The 27,700-nt window shown below is 40.6% G+C and overlaps 1 protein-coding gene across 1 annotated transcript; it reads right to left on the bottom strand.

Annotated features, from left to right (window-relative positions):
* Positions 1-19,272: 19,272 nt before the first annotated feature.
* Positions 19,273-26,964, bottom strand: LOC121793744 (protein STAY-GREEN 1, chloroplastic-like). The gene is made up of 5 exons (XM_042191778.1): positions 26,695-26,964; positions 25,716-26,137; positions 25,065-25,247; positions 24,820-24,988; positions 19,273-19,641 (listed from the first exon to the last, which is right to left on the bottom strand). Exons 2-5 carry the CDS (start codon positions 25,812-25,814, stop codon positions 19,637-19,639), a joined length of 456 nt encoding a protein of 151 aa, XP_042047712.1. The 5' UTR covers positions 25,815-26,137; positions 26,695-26,964; the 3' UTR covers positions 19,273-19,636.
* Positions 26,965-27,700: the final 736 nt, after the last annotated feature.

Here is a 27,700-nt window from a genome sequence, read left to right as displayed (position 1 = left end):
TTAGGACAAGGGAAAGTTCGATCCCGGCGACAAAAATCGCCAAATTAGAACACAAACCAAGTCCGGTCAAAGATGTTTATTTCATCAGACCAAAGACGAGTCCGGTCAAAGATGTTTATTTCATCAGACCAAAGACGAGTCCGGTCAAAGAAGTTTACTTCACAAGACCAAGGACCAAGTCCGGTCAAAGAAGTTTACTTCATAAGACCGAGGACAAGTACGATGAAATTTTTTCGCTAAGCTGTAAATACAGTGTTAGAAGCGAAAACAAAATTTCATTTTTCAAATCTTGTTCGGCATACAACTCAGCTACCCTACAAAATGGCGTTACGCTATTACAAAGGACTATTCTACTGTCCAGGGTTGCTGAAGTTAAGCCACCTATCTGCAAAATCCTCTGGAAGCCGAGTTCGGTTGTTCCGAGCAGATGAAGAATAAGCAGGTCGACGAGATGCTATCCTCGACCCAACACCTCTTCCGCGAGCCCCAGAAGCTCTAACCCCTCGGCGATGAAGAGTCTCTGCAATAAGCATCTGCTGATCTTGCTCGCTCATAGTCACAACTCCTCGGCGAATTTCAGTCCGTCCCTGTCTTGACGATTCCGGTTGCTCCTGAGCCCGTTCTCGTCTTGACGTTTCCGGCTGTTCCGGAGTTCGTTGTTGACTTGGAGTAGGATTTTGAACAAGGGAACCAGAGGCTTGATCTGGAGTGCGAGCATCTGTTGGCGGGAAATGCCTAAGGAATCTCTCGATTGCGGGACGCCGGGAAAGAATGATGTCGTACCGAGAAGCCCAGCGCCGTAATGATTTCACAACTTGTTGGCAAGCCGAGCTCTCCAGCGCATTGTTCCTCCGGAGTACATGATATTCCTCCCACAGTTCGTCAACTCGACTCTGAACATCTGATATGGTCACTCCCCCGCGCACACGGATGTAATCCTCGTACACAGTCCTCTCAGCAATGGTCGTATTCAGCTCGGCCTCCAGATCCTTCTTATCGGACTCTAAGTCCTTATTATCGGCCTCCAGCTTCACTAAACGAGCCAGAAGCTCGTCATTCTTCGTCTGATCGGCTATAGCTCTTTTCTCAGCTTCGTCTAAAGCCGAAGAGTACAGCCGTTTCCAGTGAAGTATCTCCATCTCCTTGAGTACAAAGCAGCTATATTAGTTCGGCAGCTGTACCGAGCAGATAGTAAAATACAACAGGAATAAAGGCGAGTACGAAAAGCTATACGAAGACAAGTGTAGAGAATTTTTCATTCACAAGGAAAATTTTTTACACTAGGAGGGCTTCAAGGCCATTTTACAAGGAAGAAACTAGACTAAGAGAAGGGAGACGAAATCATACTCCGCCAGCTTCGTCTCCGGATCCTCGGTCTGGTTCAGCTTCTTTCTCCTGAGCTACCTCAGCCTCGGCCTCGCATCCTGCCGGCCTCGCCTCCGCCTCCTGATCGGCTTCCTTCTCCGGATGCCCGGCCCGCTCGACTTCGGCCTCCAGCTCCAGCGGCTCGGCCTCACCCTCTCCGTTGTAAGTCGAAGCGGGTGAAACGGGTCCCACGGAGGCAAAGATAGCCTCCAGGTTCTCGTCCCGATCAGCTCGACAACTCCGGACTCGGTCTGCAGAAAGCAGGACCGAGGATGAAGCGAGCTCCTCAAGGAGCGGCAGATTCTGAAGCCGAGCAGCTATCTCTCGGCTGTACAGAGGCAGCACGACGTCGGCCCCCTGCTCGCCCTTATCGGTAATTAGCCTTACCAGACTACCGACAAAGGCCGAGAACTGGCTGCTCAAAAAGAGTTTCTCCGTGTAAACACGGAGAGCCTCCCCCTGGGCAGCCACGGCGGCAGCCTCCTTCTGAGCCTCCCGGTGCTTCGTCTGCTCTTGCAGGATGATGAGCTGGTTTTTGGCTGACCGGGCTTCATCCTGAGCCGAGATCCTAGCAGCTCGGGCCCTCTCAAATTTGGCCTCAGCCTGTTCGGCCAGACTACGAGCAAGATGCAACTTCTTCTGCATCTCCTCGTAGTCGTGGGATGCTTTGGAGAGCTCCACGGAGACGAGCTTGGCTCTCTGAAGATGAACAAGGAAAAAACTCAACAGAATGGCCATCAAAAAATGTGGAAAAGAAGCCAAGTCAGAAAGCTTACCTCCACAAAATTCGTCGGCCATTGAAAAGGCTCAGGGACGTGTTCCGGGATGTCTGCAACCACCTCGGAGATGACCAGGTCTTTCCCCGGCACTCTTGGGGACTCATGAAATTTCCCCTTCCCTTTAGCCGAACACGGCTCCGGCTCTTTCGGATCCGAAGAAGAGGTTTTTTGCCTCTTCGGATTCTTCTCGGCTTCAGACGCCGAGCGAGGGGCTCTCTGCCTCTCCGGCTCCACAAGCTCGGAGGACTTTCGGATAGCCTTATTCAGCATGTACACTGCCAAAAAGCAAGAAAGCAAGGTTAGTTTTCTTCGTTAAAGCAGTAGAGCATAAAGATGAAGAGAAATCCTCACCCTCGGCCTCTTCGTCCGAAGACGAGATGTCGAACACGACGTCGCCCTTGACGAGCTCAGACTCCGTGTATTGTTTCCTAACTATGGGAATCTTGTTGAGCTCGCCATCGAGCTCGTCCAACGGTTCAGGCCGAGGATGACGGATAACGGACTTCGGCCCTCTCCAGGGAAAACTAGGAGCCGCGGTCCTATCATAATAGAAGAAGCGATTTTGCCACTTCGGCCACTTCGTTTTACAAAAGGCCCTAAAGGGCTGTACAGGGATCAAGTAAAACCAAGACCCCTTCCTCTTAAATTGAAAGAATTTAAGGATCGCCTTCAAAGACAAATCCCTTCCTAAATTACGGAGTTCGGCAGCGAAGGCCGACAAGTGCCTCCAAGAGTTCGGAGTCACCTGGCCTAAAGGAAGCTGAAAAAAATCTAGTAAGTCTATAAAGGCAGAAGGGAGGGGGAAACGAAGCCCGCATTCTAAGCAGGCCTCGTACACGGTGGCGTAACCCTCCGGCGGGGAGTCAGCCCTATGATCACCGTCAGGTACCACCGCCTTCCCCCCAGGAAAAAAGTATTTTTCGGGTAGGGATATCACAGTATCCTTACTCAAAATACTATGGAAATACTCTACGGTCTTCTCCCCGGACTCTTTCCGGCCAGAAGACCCCTTACCGCCTCTCCTACCGCTACCCGACTCCGAAGAAGAAGAAGAAGACATTTTTCTTACTTTTTGAAGGTGAAGAAAGTCTGAAGAAATTCTTGAAAGCGGAGAGAGAATTTTCGCAAAAAAGAGAGAGTGCAGAAGAAGCAGTCGCAAAAGTGCTTCAATGATGAAGAAAGGAGGTATTTATCAGATTCGGCGAAGATTTCAAAATCGTCGCACCGTTTCGAATCCCACCTTTTCAGGATTCAACGGCCGGATTTTACTGTCGCATTTAATGCAAGGCACGTCCCCTGACATCAGCCTCCCCCTTGCCTTTATCCAGAATGCCGAAGTGACTCACTTTGCCGAAGTGATTCACTTCGCCCTTCGGGGGGGGTAGTGATGGGGTGCGTACTAAACAAGCCCAACAGCAATGACGGCCCATCAGCCCAAAGCCCAAGGAAGAGTATGAGTTCGGCATTACCAAAGAGTAGCCCAAGGAAGAGTATGAGTTCGGCATTACCAAAGAGTTCGGCCTCAGCCTACAGCTCGGTAAAAGCCAACCAATCTCAGGTCGGCATCAAGCTCTACTCTCAGATCGGCAACCAAAGCAGTTCGGTCTCAGTATTCGACCGAACAAGGAGTTCGGCCTCAGCCTACAGCTCGGTAAAAGCCAACTAATCAAGCTCTGCTCTCAGGTCGGCATCAAGCTCTACTCTCAGATCGGCAACCAAAGCAGTTCGGTCTCAGTATTCGACCGAATAAGGAGTTAGTGGACCCATACAGGATTTCCCCAACTTCCAACACACCCACTACCACGTGGTGTCAACTCAGGCCACGATCGTAGGCCATGACCTACGCTACATCCACGATCTTAGGCCATGACCTACACGACATCCACGACTTAGGGTGGTGATGCAAGCCACGATCTTAGTTCAATATATAAATAGAACTTAGAGCTGATAGAAAAAGGTTAAGCTCTCTAGAGATACAATATCATATAGCAAGTCTGTGTTGTAAGCTGTAATCCCAGATCAAGCAATACAATCTTGCCCTCCCTTCTTCCCGTGGACGTAGATTTACTTCAGTAAATCGAACCACGTAAATTCTTTGTGTCGTAGTCTTTATTCTCTACCAGCATTTACTAACATCAGAAATTCGCGGACTCATCAACCGATTTACCAAGAGTGCGCTGATAAGGCTCGTTTCATGCATTGGTTTTTGGTGATCTTACATGCCTTTTTGGGGAGATAATGCGCAAATTTGAGATTAAGTGTGCAGATATTGACTGGATTAAGTAAATGCTGCAAATTGACCGAGCAGATGCAAAATGAGCAGAAAAGGAGTAAAAAGTGTCAAAAATCCGCTAGGTCAAAGAGAATTATCAGGAGAGCAGGTGCGTGAAAAATCTGGCGAACCCAGGAACGCACACAAATTACCCGGGGCGGGGAAAAATGAGCAGATTTAAAAGATCATATTTTAAGGGTACAAACATCAAATCATGAAGAGCATTCCCTAGGGATTTGAGCTTGAGGCCTCCCTATATAAAGGGACCAACATGAATGAAGAAAGCAGCGCTTAACGCTACCATTCTCGTAGTTTAGGTAGGAAACTCTCATAGGCGCTTAACGTCACTGCTCTCTTAGTTTAGTTTAGTTGAATTGCTGATTTCTTAGCTTAGTTTAGATAGTCCACACTCCGGCCCGACATCATGTGAGGGGGTTCAATCAGGGTACGCAATAGCCCATTAATGGGGAGACCTTAACCACTAGCTGCCAGAAGCCCATCTCCCAAGGCCTCACACTTGTGCCTGAGAGATGGAAGCAACTAAACGACAGCAATGGGATTTGAAGTCAGGCTCATTGCAGCAAGATCTGCCCCTGTGGGCAAAATCCACTAGTACTTATTTCACTACCTTTTCCGTCCCTCTCTCTTACTTTTCCAATTTGCTTAATTTGAAATTTTTGTGATAAATTATGATTTCATTAAAAAGCAATTTTCTGTTTTTCAAACATTAGATGTAGTATGTGTTGTAGAATCAGCAACAAGATGCAAGAACACACCAAATAACAAAAAGTAAAGTAATGTAAGAATGAAGTGTTTTGATGATCAGAAACAATGAAAACTATGATTGAATGATTGAGAAACTGATAGTACAATTTTCTCTAGAATATATACAACTAATCCAAGAAGAAGTAGAATATGTAGGGAAGGGGAGAAGAGAAACCTTTCTAAACAAACTCTCGAGGACTTCCTACTCATCCTTGTTATAAAATCAAGACGTATCAGGAATGAACAAGCCACAATTGCAAGAATGAATGAAGAACTTGATTTGTGATAAGTATGGAGTAACACACGATATTGAGAAAACAATGAAAAACTCTTATTGAATATTGATCTTGATACAATGGATTACTCTCTCTTCAAGTAGAAGTAGAGTATATGTAGCTGAGCTAGACTACTACAAAAAACCGCGCTCAACAGCTCACTAACTACACACTGCAGTTACAAACTAACTCTAACCGAAAATTAACTAATACTTCAACGGCTATGACTGAGCAACGGCTACTTCACAACGGCTACTTCGCCGATCTTGATTAAGCTCGGCTAATCACCGAACTCGATGAAGCTCGGCTAATCACCGAACTCGATTCAGTTCGGCTAACAACCGATATGTAATACCGAACTTGTCATGCAGCGCCGAGCTCGTGGATTCCATCTTCACAATTCTCCACCTGAATCCACAGCTCCTCCACTGCTCAAACTTATAAGATCCTTGCAATACTCAAACTTGTCTTTGCCAAGACATTTTGTTAGCATATCAGCCGGGTTGTCCAAAGTGCTTATCTTCAACACTTTCACTCTTCCTCTCTCAACCTCGTCTCTGATGAAGTGAAGACGAACGTCTATATGTTTGCTACGCTCATGGAAATACTGATGCCGAGCTAAGCAAATTGCAGAACTACTATCACAGAAAATTACCATAGTTCTTTGATTTATCCCAAAATCAGAGATCACACCTTGTATCCAAAAACTCTCTTGCACAGCTGATGTGAGTGCAATGTACTCTGCTTCGGTCGTGGATAAAGCCACAACACTTTGTAAGCCGGACTTCCAACTTATAACAGAACCATACAAAGTAAACAAATATCCAGACTGAGACTTGCGGTTGTCCAGATTAGTTGCATAATCAGAGTCGCAATACCCTTGAACAGCTTCCTCACCCTCCTTATGACTTCCCTTGAACAAGATCCCACAGCTCCTAGAACTCTTCAAGTACCTGAGAGTCCACTTGAGTGCATTCCAGTGCTCCTTTCCCGGATCAGCCATGTATCTACTTGTGACTGAGATGGCATGTGCAAGGTCTGGCCTTGTACAAATCATGGTATACATGACGCTTCCAACAATATTCGAGTAAGGAATTTGCTTCATCTCCAAAACTTCTTGCTCAGTTCTCGGAGACTGCTCCTTTGACAGTTTGAAGCTTTGTGACAGAGGAGTGGAGGCTGCCTTAGTATTTTCCATGTTAAACTTCTTCAAGATCTTCTCAATATACTCTGACTGAGATAGCAACAGTAACTTCTTGCTCCTATCTCTCAAGATATTCATCCCCAAAATCCTTCTAGCTTCACCCAAGTCTTTCATTTCAAAACTTTTCTGTAAATCAGCTTTGATCTTCTGGATTTCAGCCACAGATGGACCAGCTAGTAACATGTCATCTACGTAGAGCAAGAGGTATGCTACAGGAGTATCTCCAGCCTTCTTGATGTATATACAATCATCATACTCAGACCTGAGAAAACCATGAATAACCATCTGCTCATTGAACTTCTTGTTCCACTGCCTTGGGCTTTGTTTCAAGCCATATAAACTCTTCTTCAACAAGCAGACTTTGTTCTCCTCTCCCTTCTTTATAAATCCCTCAGGCTGACTCATGAAGACGGTTTCCTCAAGGTCCCCATTAAGGAATGCAGTCTTGACATCAAGCTGCTGCAATTCCCAGTTTCTGTGGTTCACAACAGCAAGTAAAATCCTTATTGAGGTGTGCTTTACCACTGGAGCAAATACTTCTGTGAAATCAATACCTTCTTCTTGTGTAAAGCCTCTAGCTACCAACCGAGCCTTAAACCTGATCCTACCTTTATCTGTTGTCTCCACCTTTTTCTTGAAGATCCACTTACAACTTATGAGTTTTCTATCCTTAGATTCTTGCTTCAAGCTGCTTTTATCCACAAGAACCCAAGTGTTATTCTTGAGTAAAGAGTTCATCTCCTCATTCATAGCCTCTATCCATCTTTCTCTGTCCTTGCTCACCATTGCTTCTTTGTAAGACTGAGGATCCGCATACTCCAGATTTTCAGCAGCACACAATGCATAGTATACCACATCTGCTTCAGCATACCGAGCTGGCTTCCTTATATTTTCTCTCCTTACTCTGTCTCTAGCAAGTTGGTAATTCCTTAGGTTGCCATCAGCAGACTGCGGATTTACTCCACCTTGATCAGAAATGGAGTCTCCTTGTTGCTCATCACTGAGCTCATCACTCTCTGAATCACTGTCACGCGCAGATGGATTCAGGCTTAGCTTCCCTAGCTCCACCTCAAACATATCATAGGGAATTTGATCTTTCTGTTTTCCCTTGCTCAAGTAAGGCATCTGGTCTTCAATGAAAACCACATCCCTACTCAATACAACCTTCTGATTACCAGGCTCAACACTCCATAGCCTATAACCTTTCACCCCCTTCTGATACCCCAGCATCACACACTTTATTGCCCGAGGCTCAAGCTTACTCTTTCTGTCATGTGCATATGCTGCACATCCGAAAACCCTGAACTTTGAGTAGTCACCATGAGTCCCATACCACCTATAATCTGGTGTATCTGACTTTAGGCTAGAAGAGGGACATTTGTTGATAAGATATGCAGCAGTACAAACTGCTTCTCCCCAGAATTTACTGCTCAGACCAGAAGCGAAAAGGAGACACCGAACTCTTTCCAAGATTGTTCGATTCATTCTTTCAACAACCCCATTTTGTTGGGGATTTGTGGGTACTGTCCTATGACGCTTGATCCCTTTCTCCTTACAAAACTCATCAAAATCTCTAGAAAGAAACTCCATTCCATTGTCTGTTCTAAGACACTTCACCTTGCTGTCTTTCTCAAGCTCTACCTCCAAGCACCAATTCTTGAACTTAGAGAAAGTGTCTGATTTTTCTTTTAGGATATAAACCCATAGCTTCCTTGAATAATCATCTACAATTGCCAGATAGTACTTCCCTCCACCAAGAGTGGTTACTGGAGCTGGCCCCCATAAGTCAGCATGGATATACTCTAAAGGAGATGTAGATAAATGCATACCAGATGGATATGGCTTCTTCTTTGATTTGCTCAAGATGCACTGTTCACAGGCACCAAGGTTGCTTGATGTGTTTCCAGAAATAAGACCTTTCTTGGCTAGTTCTTTGAGGCTTCCTTCAGCTGGATGTCCCATCCGTAGATGCCATAGATTCAAGTTTTCAGCAGCCACAGCATTTGAATCACCAATCACAACCTCTCCAATCAGATAGTACAGGCTGTTTCTCCTTTCTGCAGTCATAACCATCTGATCTCCTTTCTTGATCATCATCTTGCCTTCATGAGATGAGAATGAAAACCCCTTTACTTCCAACAAGCCTAATGATATGAGATTCCTCTTAATCTCAGGAATGTACCTCACATCACTGAGCAATTTCACAGATCCATCCATCATTTTGAATTTTATCTTTCCTATTCCTCTAACATTGCAGACTTGGTTGTTCCCTAAGAGCACCGTTCCAGTAGCAGGACTTAGATCTTGGAACCAATGTTCATGTGGGCACATATGAAAACTACACCCCGAATCCATTATCCAAGATCCGCTAACTCCACCATCCATTACATTCATGATTTCTGGAAGCTCTACTCGCTCAACACAATCCGCATTGTTCAGTTTCTTCCCCTCAGATGCTTGCTTCTTTTTCCAAGCAAAGCAATCGTTCTTGAGGTGTCCTGGTTTCTTACACCAGAAACAGGATCTTGACTCCTTTACTTCAGAGCTTGAAGGCTTAGAAATCTCAAATTTCTTCTTGAATTTTGGCTTCTTGAACTTCTTGATGTGTAGGCTCTCAGCTGCACTCTCTTGAGATCTTGAAGCACCTTTCTGCAATTCCTTTGCTCTCAATGCGGCCTTTACTTCAGATAAGGTGATGGTTTTCTCCCTCCCATACACCATCGCATCTCGAAGATGATCAAAATTCTTTGGCAACGCGTTGAGCAGCAGGATAGCTTGGTCTTCATCTCCTATAGTGACATCTATGTTTTCAAGATCATCAATCATCTTCGAAAACTCCTCCATTTGTTCACAAATGCCTTTATCTTCCTGGAATCTATAGGCGTATAACCTCTGCTTCATGCACAACCTGTTAGCAAGAGAGCGAGTCAAATAAAGACTCTCCAATTTTGCTATCACGCCTGCTGCAGTGGTTTCTTTTGCCACTTCTCGTAGCACCTTATCGCCTAAACAAAGGATCACAACACTGTGAGCCTTAGCTTGAATTTCTGCCAACTTGGCCGCAGCCTTCTCATCCAACTCGGCCTTCCCTTCATCACCTTCCTTTTTCTTTTCAAGGGCAGCAGACAACCCCTGCTGGATCAACATTGCACGAATCTTCATTCGCCAAAGTCCAAAGTCGTTGGAACCGGTGAATTTTTCAGCCTCTAGCCTTGCAGTAGCCATTCTTCAAACGGATGATGTGCAGTAGCAGAAATAACCTCAAAACAGCCAGGAAACAATTTCAATTGCCTAAGCTTTGTTCTTCGTTCCCACAGACGGCGCCACTTGTTATAAAATCAAGACGTATCAGGAATGAACAAGCCACAATTGCAAGAATGAATGAAGAACTTGATTTGTGATAAGTATGGAGTAACACACGATATTGAGAAAACAATGAAAAACTCTTATTGAATATTGATCTTGATACAATGGATTACTCTCTCTTCAAGTAGAAGTAGAGTATATGTAGCTGAGCTAGACTACTACAAAAAACCGCGCTCAACAGCTCACTAACTACACACTGCAGTTACAAACTAACTCTAACCGAAAATTAACTAATACTTCAACGGCTATGACTGAGCAACGGCTACTTCACAACGGCTACTTCGCCGATCTTGATTAAGCTCGGCTAATCACCGAACTCGATGAAGCTCGGCTAATCACCGAACTCGATTCAGTTCGGCTAACAACCGATATGTAATACCGAACTTGTCATGCAGCGCCGAGCTCGTGGATTCCATCTTCACAATCCTAATTAACTACAATAACCAAAAAGCGGTTATGGCCAACGGCTCTTTCTAAATATAAATAATTACTCTTAAAAGATAAGTAGTAGGAGTATTATTTAACAAGTAACTAGAAATGCTATGTGTTTTTATCACACCCCGTGGAAACAAGCTTTCTTTTTCTAGTGTCCATTTTTCCCACCAATATTAACCAAGCTTAAACCAACACCTCATCACTAATGGCCCAACTCAAAAGTTCCAGTCCCCAAGCCCAATAATTTGACACTATTCAGCCAGGATTTGCAGGCCCATCCGCAAACCCTAACTACATAATGCACAAAGCTATAATCATTTTCAATGTTCTTGACTTCTTTGTAATGCTAATAATTCAGAGTTAATTACATAATCAATTTATTGGGGAACTGGTCTTTGTGTAATGTGGTGGCCGTGGGATATATTGAGGAACCGTGGAATTTTATATTAATTCTTGTTTCCTATGGTGGTTTTTTGTTAATTTGATTTATAATTTAATTTAAGCAAACAAATATCTTGATGCTTAAAGGCATTGTGAATTAACTGCTTAGCTTTTTGAATCTTGATACATGCAGAGGAATCACTATTGCGATTTTCCAGATTGTACTGCCTCATGTCATCAATGTCCACTGATTAATTGATAAGTGTGAAATATTGTTTCTCTCATGATGCAGTTGGCAAAGTTTCTTTTCTGGCCCGTGCATTAGGAGAAGCCATTCTACATGATCATGAGAAAATCAATGGTGAGAGCATCCGCATCGCCATCTCGATGCGGGCTCGGACTCGTCTCGGCGAGACGTAAAAGAAAAGCTGAAAACTCATTTATGAAGACGAAAATAATGTAGCACTAAAAACTATCACGAAGAAGACACAACGAATTGATAATGTTTTTCGAAATTTTTGTTTAAAACTGCTGCTACATGGCTTATATACTAGGCAATGGAATCATCTAGACTAAATGTGTTGGTAGATTGTGATGGCTCAAGCACCAAGTTCGGCAAGCTCGCCAAGCTCGGCAAGTTCGGCAAGCTCGTCAAGCTCGGCAAGTTCGGCAAGCTCGTCAAGATCGGCAAGCTCGTCAAGCTCGGCAGCTCGGCAGCTCGGCTGTTATGACAACTCGTTTCCGGCAGCCGTTAGATCTGTTTGTTAGTCAAGTTTTAATCCTAGCCGTAGGATTGAAACTAGCCGTTAGTTTTAGTTTCTGTTAAATAGCTTTTTTCAGTAGTTAGTTTGATATACTGTAGCTCATCTTCTCGCTCTCGTTTTTCTCATTCCAGTGAATAAAATTTCCTTTACAATTTCATTCCAATCTTCAACCGATTGTTCTTGCTACTCAAATCGTTCCTCAATTGTTTACAAATTGGCGCCGTCTGTGGGAATCGGGAGGCGCGATTGATTTCTGATTTGTTCTTTCGGTGGTGAGATTGGAGGGTGTTATGGCTTCTAGGTTTGAGGCCGAGAAATTCACGGGTAGGAATGATTTCGGCTTATGGCGGATGAAAATGCGGGCTATGCTGATTCATCAAGGCCTTGCTTCGGCGTTGGAGGCGGGCGGAAAGGAGGACAAGTCGGAGAAAGGGGAGAAGATGGATCTTGACGAAAAGGAGATCCTTAAACGAGCTGAGATCGAGGCGAAAGCTCATAGTGCAATTGTGCTATGCCTCGGGGATAAAGTTCTTCGAGAGGTTGCAAAAGAAAAGACTGCAGCCGGAATAATCGCGAAGCTCGAAGACTTGTACATGGCTAAGTCCTTGGCCAATAGGCTGCTCATGAAGCAGCTGTTATACTCCTATCGATTCTTGGATGATAAAGGGATATTGGAGCAACTTGAAGACTTCAATAAGGCGGTCGATGATCTTGAAAATATCGACGCCTCGATAGGGGATGAAGATAAGGCAATATTACTTTTGAATGCTCTGCCGAAGTCATTCGATCAGCTACGAGATGCTATATTGTATGGCCGAGAGGGTACTATCACCCTTGTTGAAGTTCAGTCGGCCATAAGAGCAAAAGAAATTCAGAAGTCAGGCTCTAAGAATCCAGAGGCTATGGCTGAGAGCCTAAATGTCAAGAAGTTCAAGGGAGTCAAGAGGTTTCAGAAGCCGAGCCAAGAAAATCAGAAAACTCCATCAAATAATCAAAAGGAAACCCGCTCATGTCATTGGTGCAAGAAGCCGGGTCACCTCAAAAAGGATTGCTTCGCATGGAAAAGAAGGCAAGCAAATGGTGGTGGAAACCGTGTTCCATCCACTGACTGTGTTGAGGAAACTGATGTGCCAGAAATTCTGAATGTGATGGAGGGTGGTCTGGGAGGATCTTGGATCATGGACTCGGGGTGTAGTCTGCATATGAGTCCGAATCTTGGCTGGTTTGAGGAGATCCAAGAGATGACTGGATCGGTTATATTGGGCAACAACCAAGTTTGTACCATCCAAGGTATAGGCAAGATCAGGCTGAGAATGCAAGATGGATCTGTGAAGATTATAAGTGAAGTGAGATATATACCTGATATCAAGAGGAATCTCATTTCACTTGGGCTTCTTGAACGCAAGGGATATACATTCTGCTCTACTGGGGGAAAAATGACAGTTTCCAAGGATCAAAGAGTGGTGATGGAAGCTGAAAGGAGGGGAAGCTTGTACTATCTACTGGCTAGTGTTGAAATCCCTACTGCACAGGCAAATATTGTGAAGGCTGATGACTTCAAAATCTGGCATATGCGGCTTGCTCATGCAGCTGAGGGAAGCATTAAGGAGCTGGCCAAGAAGGGGATTATACAAAGTTCTGGGCAGATGGACACTACTCCATGTGAGGAATGCATTTTGGGTAAGTCCAAGAAACAGCCCTATCCCAAAGGCAAGCACACTTCCACATCCACTCTTGATTATGCCCATAGTGACTTGTGGGGTCCTGCATCTGTGGTGTCAGTAGGTGGAGCTAGCAGGAAGGCAGTGCAAGAAGTGAAGGATGAACTCAATGCTGCGTTTGAAATGAAAGACCTCGGGCCAGCAAGGAGAATCTTAGGCATGAACATTATCAGAGATAGAGCTAAAAGACAATTATGGCTCACACAATCTGATTATATATCAAAGTTGCTGAAAAGGTTCAAGGTGGAGAATATGAAGGCAGTGGCTACTCCACTAGCAATGCACTTCAAGCTCAAGGCTGATCAGAGGCCCAACAGTGAGGCTGAGTCCAGAGAAATGATGAAGATACCCTATGCTAATATAGTAGGGAGCATTATGTATGCTATGATCAGCACCAGAGCAGATATAGCACAAGCCACAAGTGTTGTCAGCCGGTTTATGGCAAATCATGGAAGAGAACATTGGATTGCTCTCAAATGGTTGATGAGATATCTAAGGGGTGCTGGGGATGTAGGCATTCTATATGGAGTGAATGATGGAGGTGGAGCTGATGCTATTGTGGGATATTGTGACTCGGACTTTGCTGGTAACTTAGACAACAGGAAGTCTCAGTCGGCATACATATTCACAATGTTTGGGTCTGCTATTAGCTGGAAATCAAGTCTCCAAAGTGTGGTGGCACTTTCCACAACGGAAGCAGAATTTATCTCACTTGCTGCTGCAATCAAAGAAAGTTTCTGGTTGAAAGGAATGTTGTCTGATCTTGGGATTGAGCAAGGGGCGATAGCAGTTGGCTGTGACAATAATAGTGCCCTATTTCTGGCCAAGCATCAAGCTTATCACGAGAGATCAAAGCACATTGACGTGCGGTATCACTTCATCAGGGAGGAGATTGAAAGAGGCAATGTGAAAGTCTTCAAAGTTCATACTTCAGAGAACCCGGCAGACATGTTAACTAAACCATTGCCTAAGGAAAAGTTTCTGCTATGTTTGAAACTAGTGGGACTGGAAAGGAAGAGTTTGGTTGGTGATTGAGCAATCAAGGTGGAGTTTGTTGGTAGATTGTGATGGCTCAAGCACCAAGTTCGGCAAGCTCGCCAAGCTCGGCAAGTTCGGCAAGCTCGTCAAGCTCGGCAAGTTCGGCAAGCTCGTCAAGATCGGCAAGCTCGTCAAGCTCGTCAAGCTCGGCAGCTCGGCAGCTCGGCTGTTATGACAACTCGTTTCCGGCAGCCGTTAGATCTGTTTGTTAGTCAAGTTTTAATCCTAGCCGTAGGATTGAAACTAGCCGTTAGTTTTAGTTTCTGTTAAATAGCTTTTTTCAGTAGTTAGTTTGATATACTGTAGCTCATCTTCTCGCTCTCGTTTTTCTCATTCCAGTGAATAAAATTTCCTTTACAATTTCATTCCAATCTTCAACCGATTGTTCTTGCTACTCAAATCGTTCCTCAATTGTTTACAAAATGAGTTTTGACCTAGTTAGCTACACAACAAAGATCACTACAGACAAACTGTTGTAACAGTAACTAGGCAACGATTCTCTATCTTCTTAGCCTTAGGTGTTGTTCAACAGTTGTGTTTGTGGTCCCTCATTTCACTCTAGTACCAACAAGAATGTCTTTCCAGCTAGGATTTGTGTTGTGCACTGGAGGCATACCATTCTTGCATTCTAGGATCTTTACTTTATTCATTGCAGTATCATGTATTCCATTCACACCATCAACTTGTGAATAAGGCTGTTTGATTGCAATGTTAACAAGACGAGCCAGCATCGAGATAGCAATGCAACCCTCCCGTCGCGTTGCGTGTCCCTCCGCCTCGATGAAGCTGGCGAGCTCTGGCGCGAGGCGTGACGCCCACTAGCCGGCCCACGAGTGAGCGTCGTCATGCTGAGGCAATAAATATTTTTTTTAAATCGATTTTTCCGAAAAATAAAATTAAAAATTAAAATTTTAAGACGGTAATATTACCGTTTGAATTTAATTTTTTTTCTTTTTCTATAAATACTCACATTACCTCTTTCATTTTACACACAAACACACTATCTCTCATATTTTTTTTCTTCTCATCACTATCATATCATCTCTTTCCTCTCCAATTTCTGGCAAGATAACTTGGTATTCCGCCTCAAACGGGTGCACCGCCACCGCCTTCTGGGGATGATTCGCCGGCGGAGTAGTTTTTATAATTTAAGTGTGCAATTTTTAATTTCTTGTATTTTAAATTATATCTTTTTTTTAAAATTTTAATTATGTGTTTTTTTTTGTTTTTTTTTAGGATTTTAAATTGTAATTTTCTGTTTTTTAATGAAGTGTTTTTTATTAATTGAATTTGTTGAAAATAAAAATAAAAAATGAAATTGAATGAATAGTTAAGGGATGAGATGGTTAAGAGATGGAAGGTTGCAAGTGCTATCTCTTAGTTAAGAGATGGGGTAAAAAGTGTAGTGGAGGCCATGAATAGTTAAGGGATGAGATGGTATTGAGACAGAGATGCGGATGACCTCAAACACTGAGATTGAGTGGGAGTTTTGTTACATTTCTATAGTAATAATACTAAGAATGAAATTATTTTCAAAGTTAATTGATACCATGTACTCGTATGATCTACATATCTATAGTAAAAAGTAAAAGGTCAATGTATTATAAAAGAGTTAATTTTTCTGTACAATATACACTAGTATTGGTTCGTTTTTGGTATCACACATGAAAAATAAATATATGGCTGAAGTTGTTCAATTATTTGAAGGTGGAAATGGTGCAGCCTTTACTACATCATCGAGCATAGTTATCAATATGGCCCATTTCAGAAACATATTTATCAATATGGCCCATTTGAGAAGCAGAAAGTATAGCGACTAATATATTCTTTTAAATAAATTAATTAACCTCGGATTTCCATTTAATACTATTTTAAACTATTACTAGATCTTGTTGATTGATAATAATTATTATCAGAGACCTAATTATTTTCTTTGTTATATTGATTCAAATTGTCATGCATGTTCCAAATTTGGCTTTGGTTCAATTATTGAGCAAGAGCGAAAAATCTTGAATAGTAGTAGTATTAAAATATTTAAATCGTGTCTGGCTCTGACCTATTGGAATGGGGAACATATAATGACACTAGTCTATATCGTGGCTGCATGGATATTGTTTTCTTTTTATAATCATTGTGTCTGTCAGAGTGTGGGAATTAATTTTTCAGGTATTTCTGGAAAATAGGCCTTGTGTGGATATAAAAACGCCACCACCACAGCATCACTGATATTGTCAAAGAGCCAGCTATAAATTCATATTTAAATTACATATGCATTTTAAATTAATCGTGTGTTTCACTTTTTTAGATTTCTGAATATAAAAAATATCAGTACTCCAGTATAGATCTCTTCTTTCCCTGAAACATAGACATGTTTAATATTTCATTTTCCAATATGATGATATTTTTCATTTTCTATAGAAAGGTGGAAACCATATTTTACTGGGACTATAAATTTGAAATTCACTTTTAAATAATCATGCAATTCTTTTGCTATACAACACAAAGGTAAATATATAATTAATATATGAATTAATCATGCAATTGTAGTTATCTACCTAAAATGCAAGAAGGAAAAGAACTAATATAGAACAAATTGAATACGCATTTATTATACTTCATGTTTGATACACAATATTCATGAATTAATTTAAGTTTGTCCACCTCTATAACTTATTGATATATTTTTCAAGAGTGTAACATGTCAACCTTTTATTATCATACTACTAGAAATGAATATAATCGGTTAGCTTTGTATAATAAATTTTTTTTTTCAAATTTCTTGAGAGGAGCTGCTCACGCGAGACAAGATTCTATACAACAACACTGTATTCTTCTTGCAAACCAATTATCATTACTCAATGTATCAAGCAATCGAAACTCGCATTGTCTAAAAGCAAGTGTATAGTTAGCATCAATGTTTTAAAAACCGGACCGGCAAGCGAACCGGCGTCGTTATTGGTTCACTGGTTCAACAGGTTCACTGGTCAAACCATTGGTTGAACCGGAACACTATTTATACATATATATTTATTTATTTAGTAGTAAATAATAAAATTTAATTATATGTTTTACCAATAAATATTATAGTATTATACATTTAATAGTATTATCATAGAAAACAAGTCTTGTACTAGTATATTAGAATATTTAATGACGTTAAGTTTGAATACAATAATAAATTATAATACACAATATTAAAAACTAGTATTAAACTCTATGAAACTCCTATATTGTAAAATATTAGTGATTGAAAAAATATAATTAAAATATAAGAAATGTATTATAATTAACAATTTCTTAAAAGAATATAAAATTAAAATGAATTATCTTAAAAGAATACAAAATTAAAATGAATTATTAGTTTCGGTGGAAAAAGAATTTCATATTTAATGTATAAGGATAATTAATGTTCATAATATTTCAAAAAGACCATGTGGTGGAGTGGTAAAGAAGTTGGTATTTAGAGATGAGGTCATGTGTCCAAGTCCTAGCAACAACAAATTTTTAAAAAATATTTTGAAAAAAAGTGAAAAACCGGTTTCCGGTTCACGGTCGGACCGGTCTAACCGGCCGGTTCCACTGGTTCGCGGCGGTTCAATGTGCTAGTGGTTTTTAGGGGTGAACCGGACCGGACTGCCTACCGGTTCGCGGTTGAACCGGTCGAACCGGCCGGTCCGGTCCGGTTTTTAAAACACTGGTTAGCATACATGCCTATATATTATCCACATAAAACAATAAAAACATAAAAATATGGTTTTGTAATTTCTCTTCGACATCAACAAAGGAGGACTAATCTCATTTCAATGCTATAACCACATCAATATCATACTCCAATAAAGGAGAGTTTTGACCTGACACGGGGTTTTAAGAAATATAGTAGAAAGTTGATTGAAAAAGTTAATGGAATATGAATCTTAATTTATATAGTAGCTTTATACTAATAAATGCGAGTGAGATAAAGTTAGTGAAATTAGAGGTCCATTATCAAAAGTAATAAAAACAAATGAAAAGTTTAACGGTGGACGGAGGAATGAGTGATCTTCTGTGATCTTGGATCCATCCAAAAGCATATAATATAGTAGAATATAGAATTGTTTGCGCACAATATAAAACTGGAATATAAAAGACGAACCAGTGACAAATAACTCCATTCTCACATATAAAGGAAATCAGATTTCACAATAGAAAGCAACTCAAACACATGCTTTTAGCATACTAAATATAACAATCTCCCACTCACACTTAAAACATAATTTCAAATATACTACGTACTCATATCTATCTTCTTTCCCACTTTTAATCAAAATAGGTCTTTGATGCATTTCACTTTTATACTTCACAATCTAGCAAAAATACAGGACATATTTATAAATAAAGAGATTGGAGACATCAATTAACTACATGGTGGGTTTGGAGACATTAGGTGTGCAACATGTGCAACAATGCTGACATGGCTGGTGATGCATCTCCACATCATCGTAGATGTGGCAGTGGTGCCCGCCGGTAGCCAAGTATAGTGGGCCCCAGCACTCAACCTTGTTGAATTCTGGAATGTTCTAATGGAAGTATAGTGGGCCCCAGCACTCAACCTCCAATTCTGGGTAATTCTTGAACAACTTTTCATATCCATCCACAAATGCCTTAAGCACCAGCTCATAATTAATTAATTAATTAATAAAACAATTTTAAGCCGCTGCAACTACACATACAATTTAAAGGATCATTTCCATTGAGTTAAAATTTAGTAGTCCGGATATATTTTCATGCAATGTATTCATCTAATCCCAATTATAGAAAGAGAAAACAAATAATGAAAACATAAAATATTTCTATAATTGTAAAATTGTCTAAATACACCACTTAAACATATGTCTAAACTATACTAAATTTTCTATCGGAGTAAAGTAGCATGTGACAATAGTCATAGACTGTCACGACCGCCCTTACTAAGGATAGTGAAGACGGTGAAAACGTGACAAAGGGGGGACTAAGGAGCGGGGAAGAAAAGGGGGACGCAAATATGAAAAACCCAATTAACTTCAAAAAGAAATATTTTAGTTTATTGAAAAGTTAAGCAACATATTTTAGCCTCAAAATACTTAATGTCATAAAACAGTATTAATAGTGCGGAAGACTTCTAGAAATTTATTTCAAACACGGCAGCGGAAAAATAAGTATTCAAGAGAGTCAAAGGGAGACGCATATGTATGAAGACATGACGCATCCGGAATTTCTTAAGGCTCAACTCAACATCCGCCGCAACATCACCGCTCAACCTGCACATAGGGAAAACATATGCAGGGCTGAGTACTTGATATACTCAGTGGACACACGCCAAAATATTTGATAAAAGTTATGTCATCCATACCATAGTGAACTCGAGTTTTAACATTTTAGAAAAGAAATATCATCGAGTATCACAAAAACAGTTTCATAGCCTGGCCAGGAAAAACAATCTCCCCACTTTCTCAACAATCAATCATTCACATCCTCTTACCATAGTGCGACGAAAGTGTGGCCACACTATTCGCCCACGAGATCGGCCGACTTGCAAGGACGGCTCCCGATCTTTCCTGTGTACACACCCTGATAAGGTTTGCGGCCCTACTCAGACCTGAATTCGTTTATCATAGCCCTATAGCCTAATGGAGCGAACTCACAAACTAGGCATCAAGCACAATCTCAACATAGCTCTATAGCCTAACGGAGCAAGCTCAAACGAACTACGCATCAAGCACAATCTCAATATCAAAACAATCACGGCATGACATAACACTTTAAACCACCCTTATAGCTCCACAATCATACTTTGGAAAAATAAAAGAGTTTAGTTAAAGAAAGCCCACCTCGTTCGCTTAACAATTCACAATCCAACTTATGGCAACTCTCGTTCATCGAGTTCACGAATACACAATCACCCTTGTCAACAACAACACAAGTCAGCCTTCCATAAAAACTTATTACTATGCATGTCCTATCGTTTCTCTCTCATAGCTTTTCTCAAATTCCCAACCCAACATACGTCACAAAGATGGAAGGACACACCGTAACACATTTCACCTTGTCACACGTGATCACATCATTTAAACACGTTCCTTGGACATATATGCATCATATAATACTTTTAAACTTGAAACTAGGTGTCATTTTAACAAGGCAGAAAACTGGCAGAACTGCGCGACCGTGTTGTAAAAATCACTAAAAATTCACCCGACCTCATATGAAGCTAAATTTTGGTCACAACACAGAAGACACATTCAAGTTCATCCATACAAATTTTCACACTGAAATCACGTCGTTTAGGCAGTCATATCAAATATTAAACTCTCTGGTCGGAACATAAAATTTCTGGCAGCACTGCGCAGTTCATTTGAAAAATTCACCATAAATTCATCAAATGCCCAAAAAGGCTGAAAATTTAACACGACTCAGAAGACACTTCAAATGTTTATATAGTTCAAGAATCACATCAATAGGAGGTCATTTGGTCGATCAAATAGAAAACGACAAATTCTTAGCGAGAACATGAGTTTCTGGCAGATTTGCGCAGTCAACTTCAAAAATTTATTAAAAATTCAATTTTCGATAAAAAAAAAAAAAGGGCTGAAATTCACACGAGACACAAAAAACACCTTGAAGTTTACTCAGTAAAAATTGCATGTCAAAATTCGATCGTTTGATAGGTAAATTATACATCAGAAACCGCTGTTTGAACGTCACAGATTTCAGGCTCACAAATTCGAATTTAGGGTTTCTTCTTCATTCATCCAAATACCAATTTTTCATGCTTATAACACACAATCATGCTTAAAAAGGTTCTCATAATCATGTTTGCACATAAACTCACATCATTCACCAAAGATTCAAATCAAACTTCACATAAACTCATTCAAAATCGCATATTCATCAAAGTTCTCATGCAAACACAAATTCCCACCGATTAATTTTGCGATCTATGATTCCTACACTCACTATATGCATGTAGGATTCTAGAACAAGGATTAAATGGAAAGATTGAGGGAAAGTGAATCAAATATACCTTTCTTGATAAAAACGAATCGGTAGAAACAAGAATTGATGCGATTCGTCGGAAATTCTTGAAAATCAACTCCAACGGATGCAAGAACAAGGATGAATGGAGGATTTTTGGATAGAATGAGGAGAGGGAGGAGGGAGGCACGAAAATTGAGGGAGAATGGGGGCTAGGGTTTTAATTTATAGGGAAAGAAAGAATCAAATCCTAATTAAAATAGGATATGGAGAGATTTGGCAAGATATTGTAAGATATGGTTGGATTTAATTAAGGAAGATAAACACAAAGAATTAATTAAATCCACAAAACAAATCCATCTCCTAATAAATAGAAGGGTTTCGAAAATTTAACAAGGAAAAGGGCTAGGGTTCGAAATTTATGGAAAGTTCAAATAAGGAAAGATTTGAATTGGATTTAATTTGGATAAATATCCCAAAGCAATTAATTAAATCCAAGAAAGAAAATATTATTTCCAATAAATAGGAAGGCCGAAAATTCCAATAAAATGGCTAGAATAATTATGCATGATCACATTTAATTTAATTCACACATTGAAAATTTAATAACATTATTTCCCATAACTCACAACAACTAATTTCACATAATTAACTCAATCACATAGAAATTCAATTTCATAAAAACATTTCCCATTCAACATCCACATCAATAAAATAAAATAAGTCACAAATTTTCGGGGTGTTACATAGACTCCCCCCGTTACTCATTAAATGTCTCATGTTTCCTTATTTGGATAGTCCTCAATAAATGTCTCATTTCACTTTTACCATTTTTAGTAATGCGACCTCACATTCTACTAATTTATTCTCATTCACATTTTATTATAAAACTATTAAGATTAAATAAAAGTAGAACCCTGTAAAGGATAAAGTTCCTTAACTCGTTGATTTTGCGTCAAACATCGCGGGAGCTTTTCCCCGTCGATCAATCCGGCGTAAAAATTAGGGTTTTGTGCGTTTTGCACGTTTGAAAGGAAAGAGAGTAATAGAAAATAAAATAGAAGGATAATTGATATTTCTTGAATGATCGAACTAAATAACAATGTCAACGGATACTAACTTAATGAGCAAGACAAAAGATATGAAAAAGATATGCAAATCCATAATTAACTAACTAAATAATAATAATAATAATAATAATAATCGTATCAACTCCCCCACGGTTGAAATCCACCTTGTCCTCAAGGTGGGCACCATGAAGCAACGATGAGTGTCGAGGAATCCTCCTGGGTCAAACATACACCGAAGAGTTGAGCGTCTCCCTGCATCAATGCGTCCATGAATGCTCAAGCATAGAGTGTCATTTTGCGGAGGAATCAACCGGGCATCGGCGGCGAGCGATGTTGATCGATGATTCATACTTGCGACAACCCTGACATGAGATGAATCACTCAATAATTTCAGCGATGCCTTGTCCATAATGGAACTACCCAAACCAATCTGGACTTGGGGAATCTTGAATCGAGAAGCATTCAATTGTCGCGAACACTCAATCTCGATGCAACCGTGAACCGGTTTCTCTTTACGTCCGAAATCCGGACTGGACTTCTCTATCTTCTCACCCTTTTCAACTCCACCAAAACCAACAGAAGAAACAGGAATCTTCTTGGCAGAATCAGCAAAGCCTTCCTCAACTCGATCACAATCAGGAATCAATGCCGACGGTGGCGGCGGCTGATCGCGGGCGGTATCGGGAAGCAGCGCAAAGGGTGGTGGTGTTGTACTCGACTGCTGCGGCGGAGCCAATGAGTCGTAGGGGACTAAACCCGACGGTCCTGGCGAAGGCTTGCTATTTCCTGATGGAGGAAGGTGCTGAACGAGGTCCCCAAACCCGAAAACTTGGGAGTCGTAGGGCTGCGCAGGTTGAGGCAGCTCGGGAGGAAGCATGTTGTCGATGCGTCGGTCGGCTGCAACAAGGTGTGACTCCATCCTGTAGCACGCTTCCAACAATTGTTGAAGTTGTGCGAGAGTCGGATGTGTCGTGGTGGTGGCTGGACAAGGTGGATGCGGCGCGAGCTGATTCCATCCTGAGTTATGGTTGGGGGGCAGCGAATGATCGTATGCCGAGACCTCGTGGAAGGGGCGTTGTCCCGGTGTCTCCAAGTAGGCAGGTGGATCCCAGCTAGTGGATTGTCTGAACGCGGTGTGATGTGGCTGTTGAGGCGGTTGATAAGGCTGAGAGTATCCCTGCTGCGTGCACAACCTTTGCGGGTCCCAACAAGAGGGCGGTAGTAGTGAGTACAAATCTGGCTCGTAGGACGATGGTTGCCGATACGCAGTTTCCTGGCGCAGCCATGGCGGGTCCCAGGAAGTGGGTTGACGGGCTTGGTAGGGATGGTTTTGTGGGTGGAGTCTCCCATCCTGTGGATATGGATATGATAGTTGTTGATCTGACGCTCTGATCGGATAGAGCAGGGGTTGAGGTACGGGCTGCCATGGGTGGTAATCCGCCGCCGGAGTTGATATCTGGTGTAGCCGTACGACATGTAGACAGCGATTCGGAGGAAGAGCTCACGATGAAAGCACCAATTGTTAAGGATGAAGTTCCTTAACTCGTTGATTTTGCGTCAAACGTCACGGGAGCTTTTCCCCGTCGATCAATCCGGCGTCAAAATTAGGGTTTTGTGCGTTTTGCACGTTTGAAAGGAAAGAGAGTAATAGAAAATAAAATAGAAGGATAATTGATATTTCTTGAATGATCGAACTAAATAACAATATCCACGGATACTAACTTAATGAGCAAGACAAAAGATATGCAAAAAGATATGTAAATCCATAATTAACTAACTAAATAATAATAATAATAATAATAATAATAATAATAATAATAATAATAATAATAATAATAATAATAATAATCGTATCAAACCCACATTGCACTAACTTTTTCACTCACAAAGTCAAACAATTTCTTATAATATGCACTAGTCAAATATGACACATTTAATGAGGACATGGGGGAGTATATAAATTATAATCAACCCAATATGGAATAAATGTGTGTTATAAAGTTAGAAACGTTAATGTCCGGACCAAATACCTTAACTTTGCACAATTCTTTGTGTTTCTCCATAATTACCCCGACAATATAAAAGCACCAATAAAAAGCAACAAAATCAACATGTAAACAACCTCATCCTGGTCTTGGACACACTGAAGAGGGAGAATTAAGGGGCTTAAGCCCCTCCTGCATTTTTGTTCCAGTTTTAAAATATGTGACATTACTAAAATTTATGCCTACACAATAGTAAAAACAACGGAGCCCCCCTACTAATATCGTTTTCTGCGTCTGCCACTGCTTGCCGCAGCTCTAAGTAGAAGAAGAACTTCCAAAGAACAATCACAAACCACACGACACAGCATCCACGAGAAATTAGCGTTTAATCCCTATATGTGAAACTTACCACAGGGAGTTCTTTGCAGAAGATATAATATCTGAGCTTCGCAAAAAAAGTCCAAAAGAAAGTGTCCACCACTAATGTGACAATGCACATGCAGTGACATTTTTCCTTTGATCTTCTTCCAAACACCCACCACTTCATCTCTTTGTAATTTGTTGTACCATCCTTGCACCTAAAAGCCCAGAGAAATCATAATTATTACAACTATATGTGTAATTTAAATTAAAATTAGGGTTTTCAAAAGTTGCCTGAGAGGTGTTGATGGTTTGTGAGATTGCAAGAGTGAGCTTAGAGATGATGTCACAGTGTGTGAGTGTGTAAGTTCTTGGAAGTTTTTGGTGCTCCATTTTTTCTTGATTATTGTTAACCCCTAGGTACACAACTTTAAGCTTTGATGCTTCAAAAATTGCAGGCCCCACCAACCTGGCTACCTGCTCATCAACAAACCAATTTTATAAAACAATTAAATCAAAAATGACAAATTGTCGGAAAAATCATCGGAGTTTGGTAAATTTCTGGACAATCCCACAACTTTAGAAAATACTACTCCGTAGTTGATTTCATATATCATAACTTTTACAATTTTCTCAATTGTGCCGTAATATGATATTTGGCAAGAATTATGTCTGATGTGGCAGACAGAACGCTAAGCGTTTAATTTTATAAACTAAAACGATATCAATTAATGAACCTTGTTAGCCACATGCATCTTTAAGATTTACGCATGTGCATGTCATATCAATTAAAGGCACGTAGAACGCCAGAATTTTTCGCCACTGGACAATTGAAAAAATGTATACAATCCGCTATTTTTTAAAGTTACGGGATTGACCAAACTTATGTTTTTACTACCAGTATTCCCATACAAAAAAAAAAAAAGAAAAATGAGAGAAACTTACTAGTTCTTTCTTCTTGTCTTTCCTTGTGATAAGAAGAGAGGAAGGGCAATTGGATAGCCTTAGCTTTGATGGAAGTAAAGATGTTTCTAATGTCACCATATCAAGAGAGAGAGAGAGAGAGAGAGAATAACTCAATTATATTTGTGAGTGTGGGATGGAATAAATGGTAGTGCTGAGAAAAATAATATATGGAGTACTAGATTTGAGAACTTGTTCTAATTTTTTGATCTGCCTAGCTTGGTGTGGGTTTGCATGTATATATATAAAATGGAGTTATGATTTTGTTTGGAGAAGATGGTAACTGAAGCACGTGGTCATCATGTCTCTATTACTGGTGCAGTAAGTAACGACGTGTGATGAGTGTCGACCAATCGCAAGGTGTCCACAAAATACTCTTTACGTCGCGTATGATTTTTCATCTACTACATCCACACGATTTCACACAACTCACAACTTCATATACACGACAGTATTCATAATAAAACTGCAGAGCATATCAAAATTTCACTAAATTTATAGTTGACTTTTTTGAGCTAGTGTTATTTGAAATGAGGCTGAGGAAAATAATAGTATCAGTTTAGGGGTATTATCATGTAAAATGATTCAAAATAAATTGTGAGGTAGTGTACAAAAAATAGAAATTAACATGCATGTTTTATAAAACGAGCGAAACGAGAAAGTGGGCATGTTTTTTGTGTCTAAATAGGTGGGACAAGTTTTAATGGAAGAAAAATATAAATTAATTAGGTACGCCACTATATTTGAAAATAAGTGTGAACTAATTTGGTGAACACAGTCAAATGGATTTACAAAGATATTTAGTAGACAAAATATCGATTTTGGCTTACATGACACGTTTGAATCAATTTTTATCCATCTGTCTTGAAGAAAAAAGAAATATGAATATCATTGGAATAGATATAAGTCAAATATGAAAAAGTTGAATACAATTATAACCGACTGATACGGAGACACTTACCGCATTGCCTCAACCTGAAGCAAAGCTGCCAGAGGCGATAAGAGATCACGAAGGGGACAGCAACGACGAGGAGGAGGTCGCGAGGGAGGAACCGCGACGGTCGACGAGGCGCGCAAGGAAACCCGAGTGGTTCAAAGATTATGTTTCACGTTAAGTTAGAGATATTTTAGACTTTTAGTAGTTTTTATTCTTTTTATTTTATTTTACGTTATTAGCATAATTTTTATTTTTGATCTTCTAAGTTGAGTCCGATTCGGGTTTTCTTGTTGGTTTTTTCCCGAATCGAATTAGGTCGAACCAAACCTAGAGTCTTTAGCATTATAAATAGGAGGCTCTGTATGATTGAAAGATTAAGAAATCAATACACAGAATTTTCCTATTTTCCGCACTTTAATTTTCCGCAAAGTTCCTCTCGATAAACCCTACTTGCTTGAGAACCCTAGGCTGCTCGACGGGAGGATCCCGCGAACGAACCTAACTCTCCTCCGGCGACTCGCGCTGCCGGAACCGATACGACTACCCTCGTATCATCTTGTAACAACCGGAAAAAAAAAGAAATTAAAAAAAAAAAAAAATCTAACTTGGTCACCAAGTTAGTAAATTAATATATTTAAAAATTCTAAGATTTTTTTTCCTCCAAACCAGCCCCCTCTATATTAATCTTCAAATCAGTTATTCCTTCTTCTCTCTTATCGTTCCCTGCAATCAACAAAAAAAAAAAAAAAAACAACAAGCTTCATTCTCTCAACTTCAATCCAAGAAACTGAGTCTACAAAATCTAGCGGGCTACTCCTTCCGGTCCTACAATTTCACAACCAATATCGTGTCATCGAGGTAAACCTCCTTTCCCGATCTAAACCTTCAATCCATGAAATGCATAGCATGTTTTTTTTATACTCAACCAAATCGCACAATCCAAAACAGTAACTACGATCTGGAATCAATCTTTTAGTCGTTTAAATCGAAGCGAACCGAATTCAAGAATCAGACTTTAATTCATGAAATC

The sequence above is a fragment of the Salvia splendens genome, chromosome 3 (assembly GCF_004379255.2).
Source record: "Salvia splendens isolate huo1 chromosome 3, SspV2, whole genome shotgun sequence".
NCBI classification, from domain to species: domain Eukaryota; kingdom Viridiplantae; phylum Streptophyta; class Magnoliopsida; order Lamiales; family Lamiaceae; genus Salvia; species Salvia splendens.
This window is presented reverse-complemented; position numbering and strand designations above follow the sequence as displayed.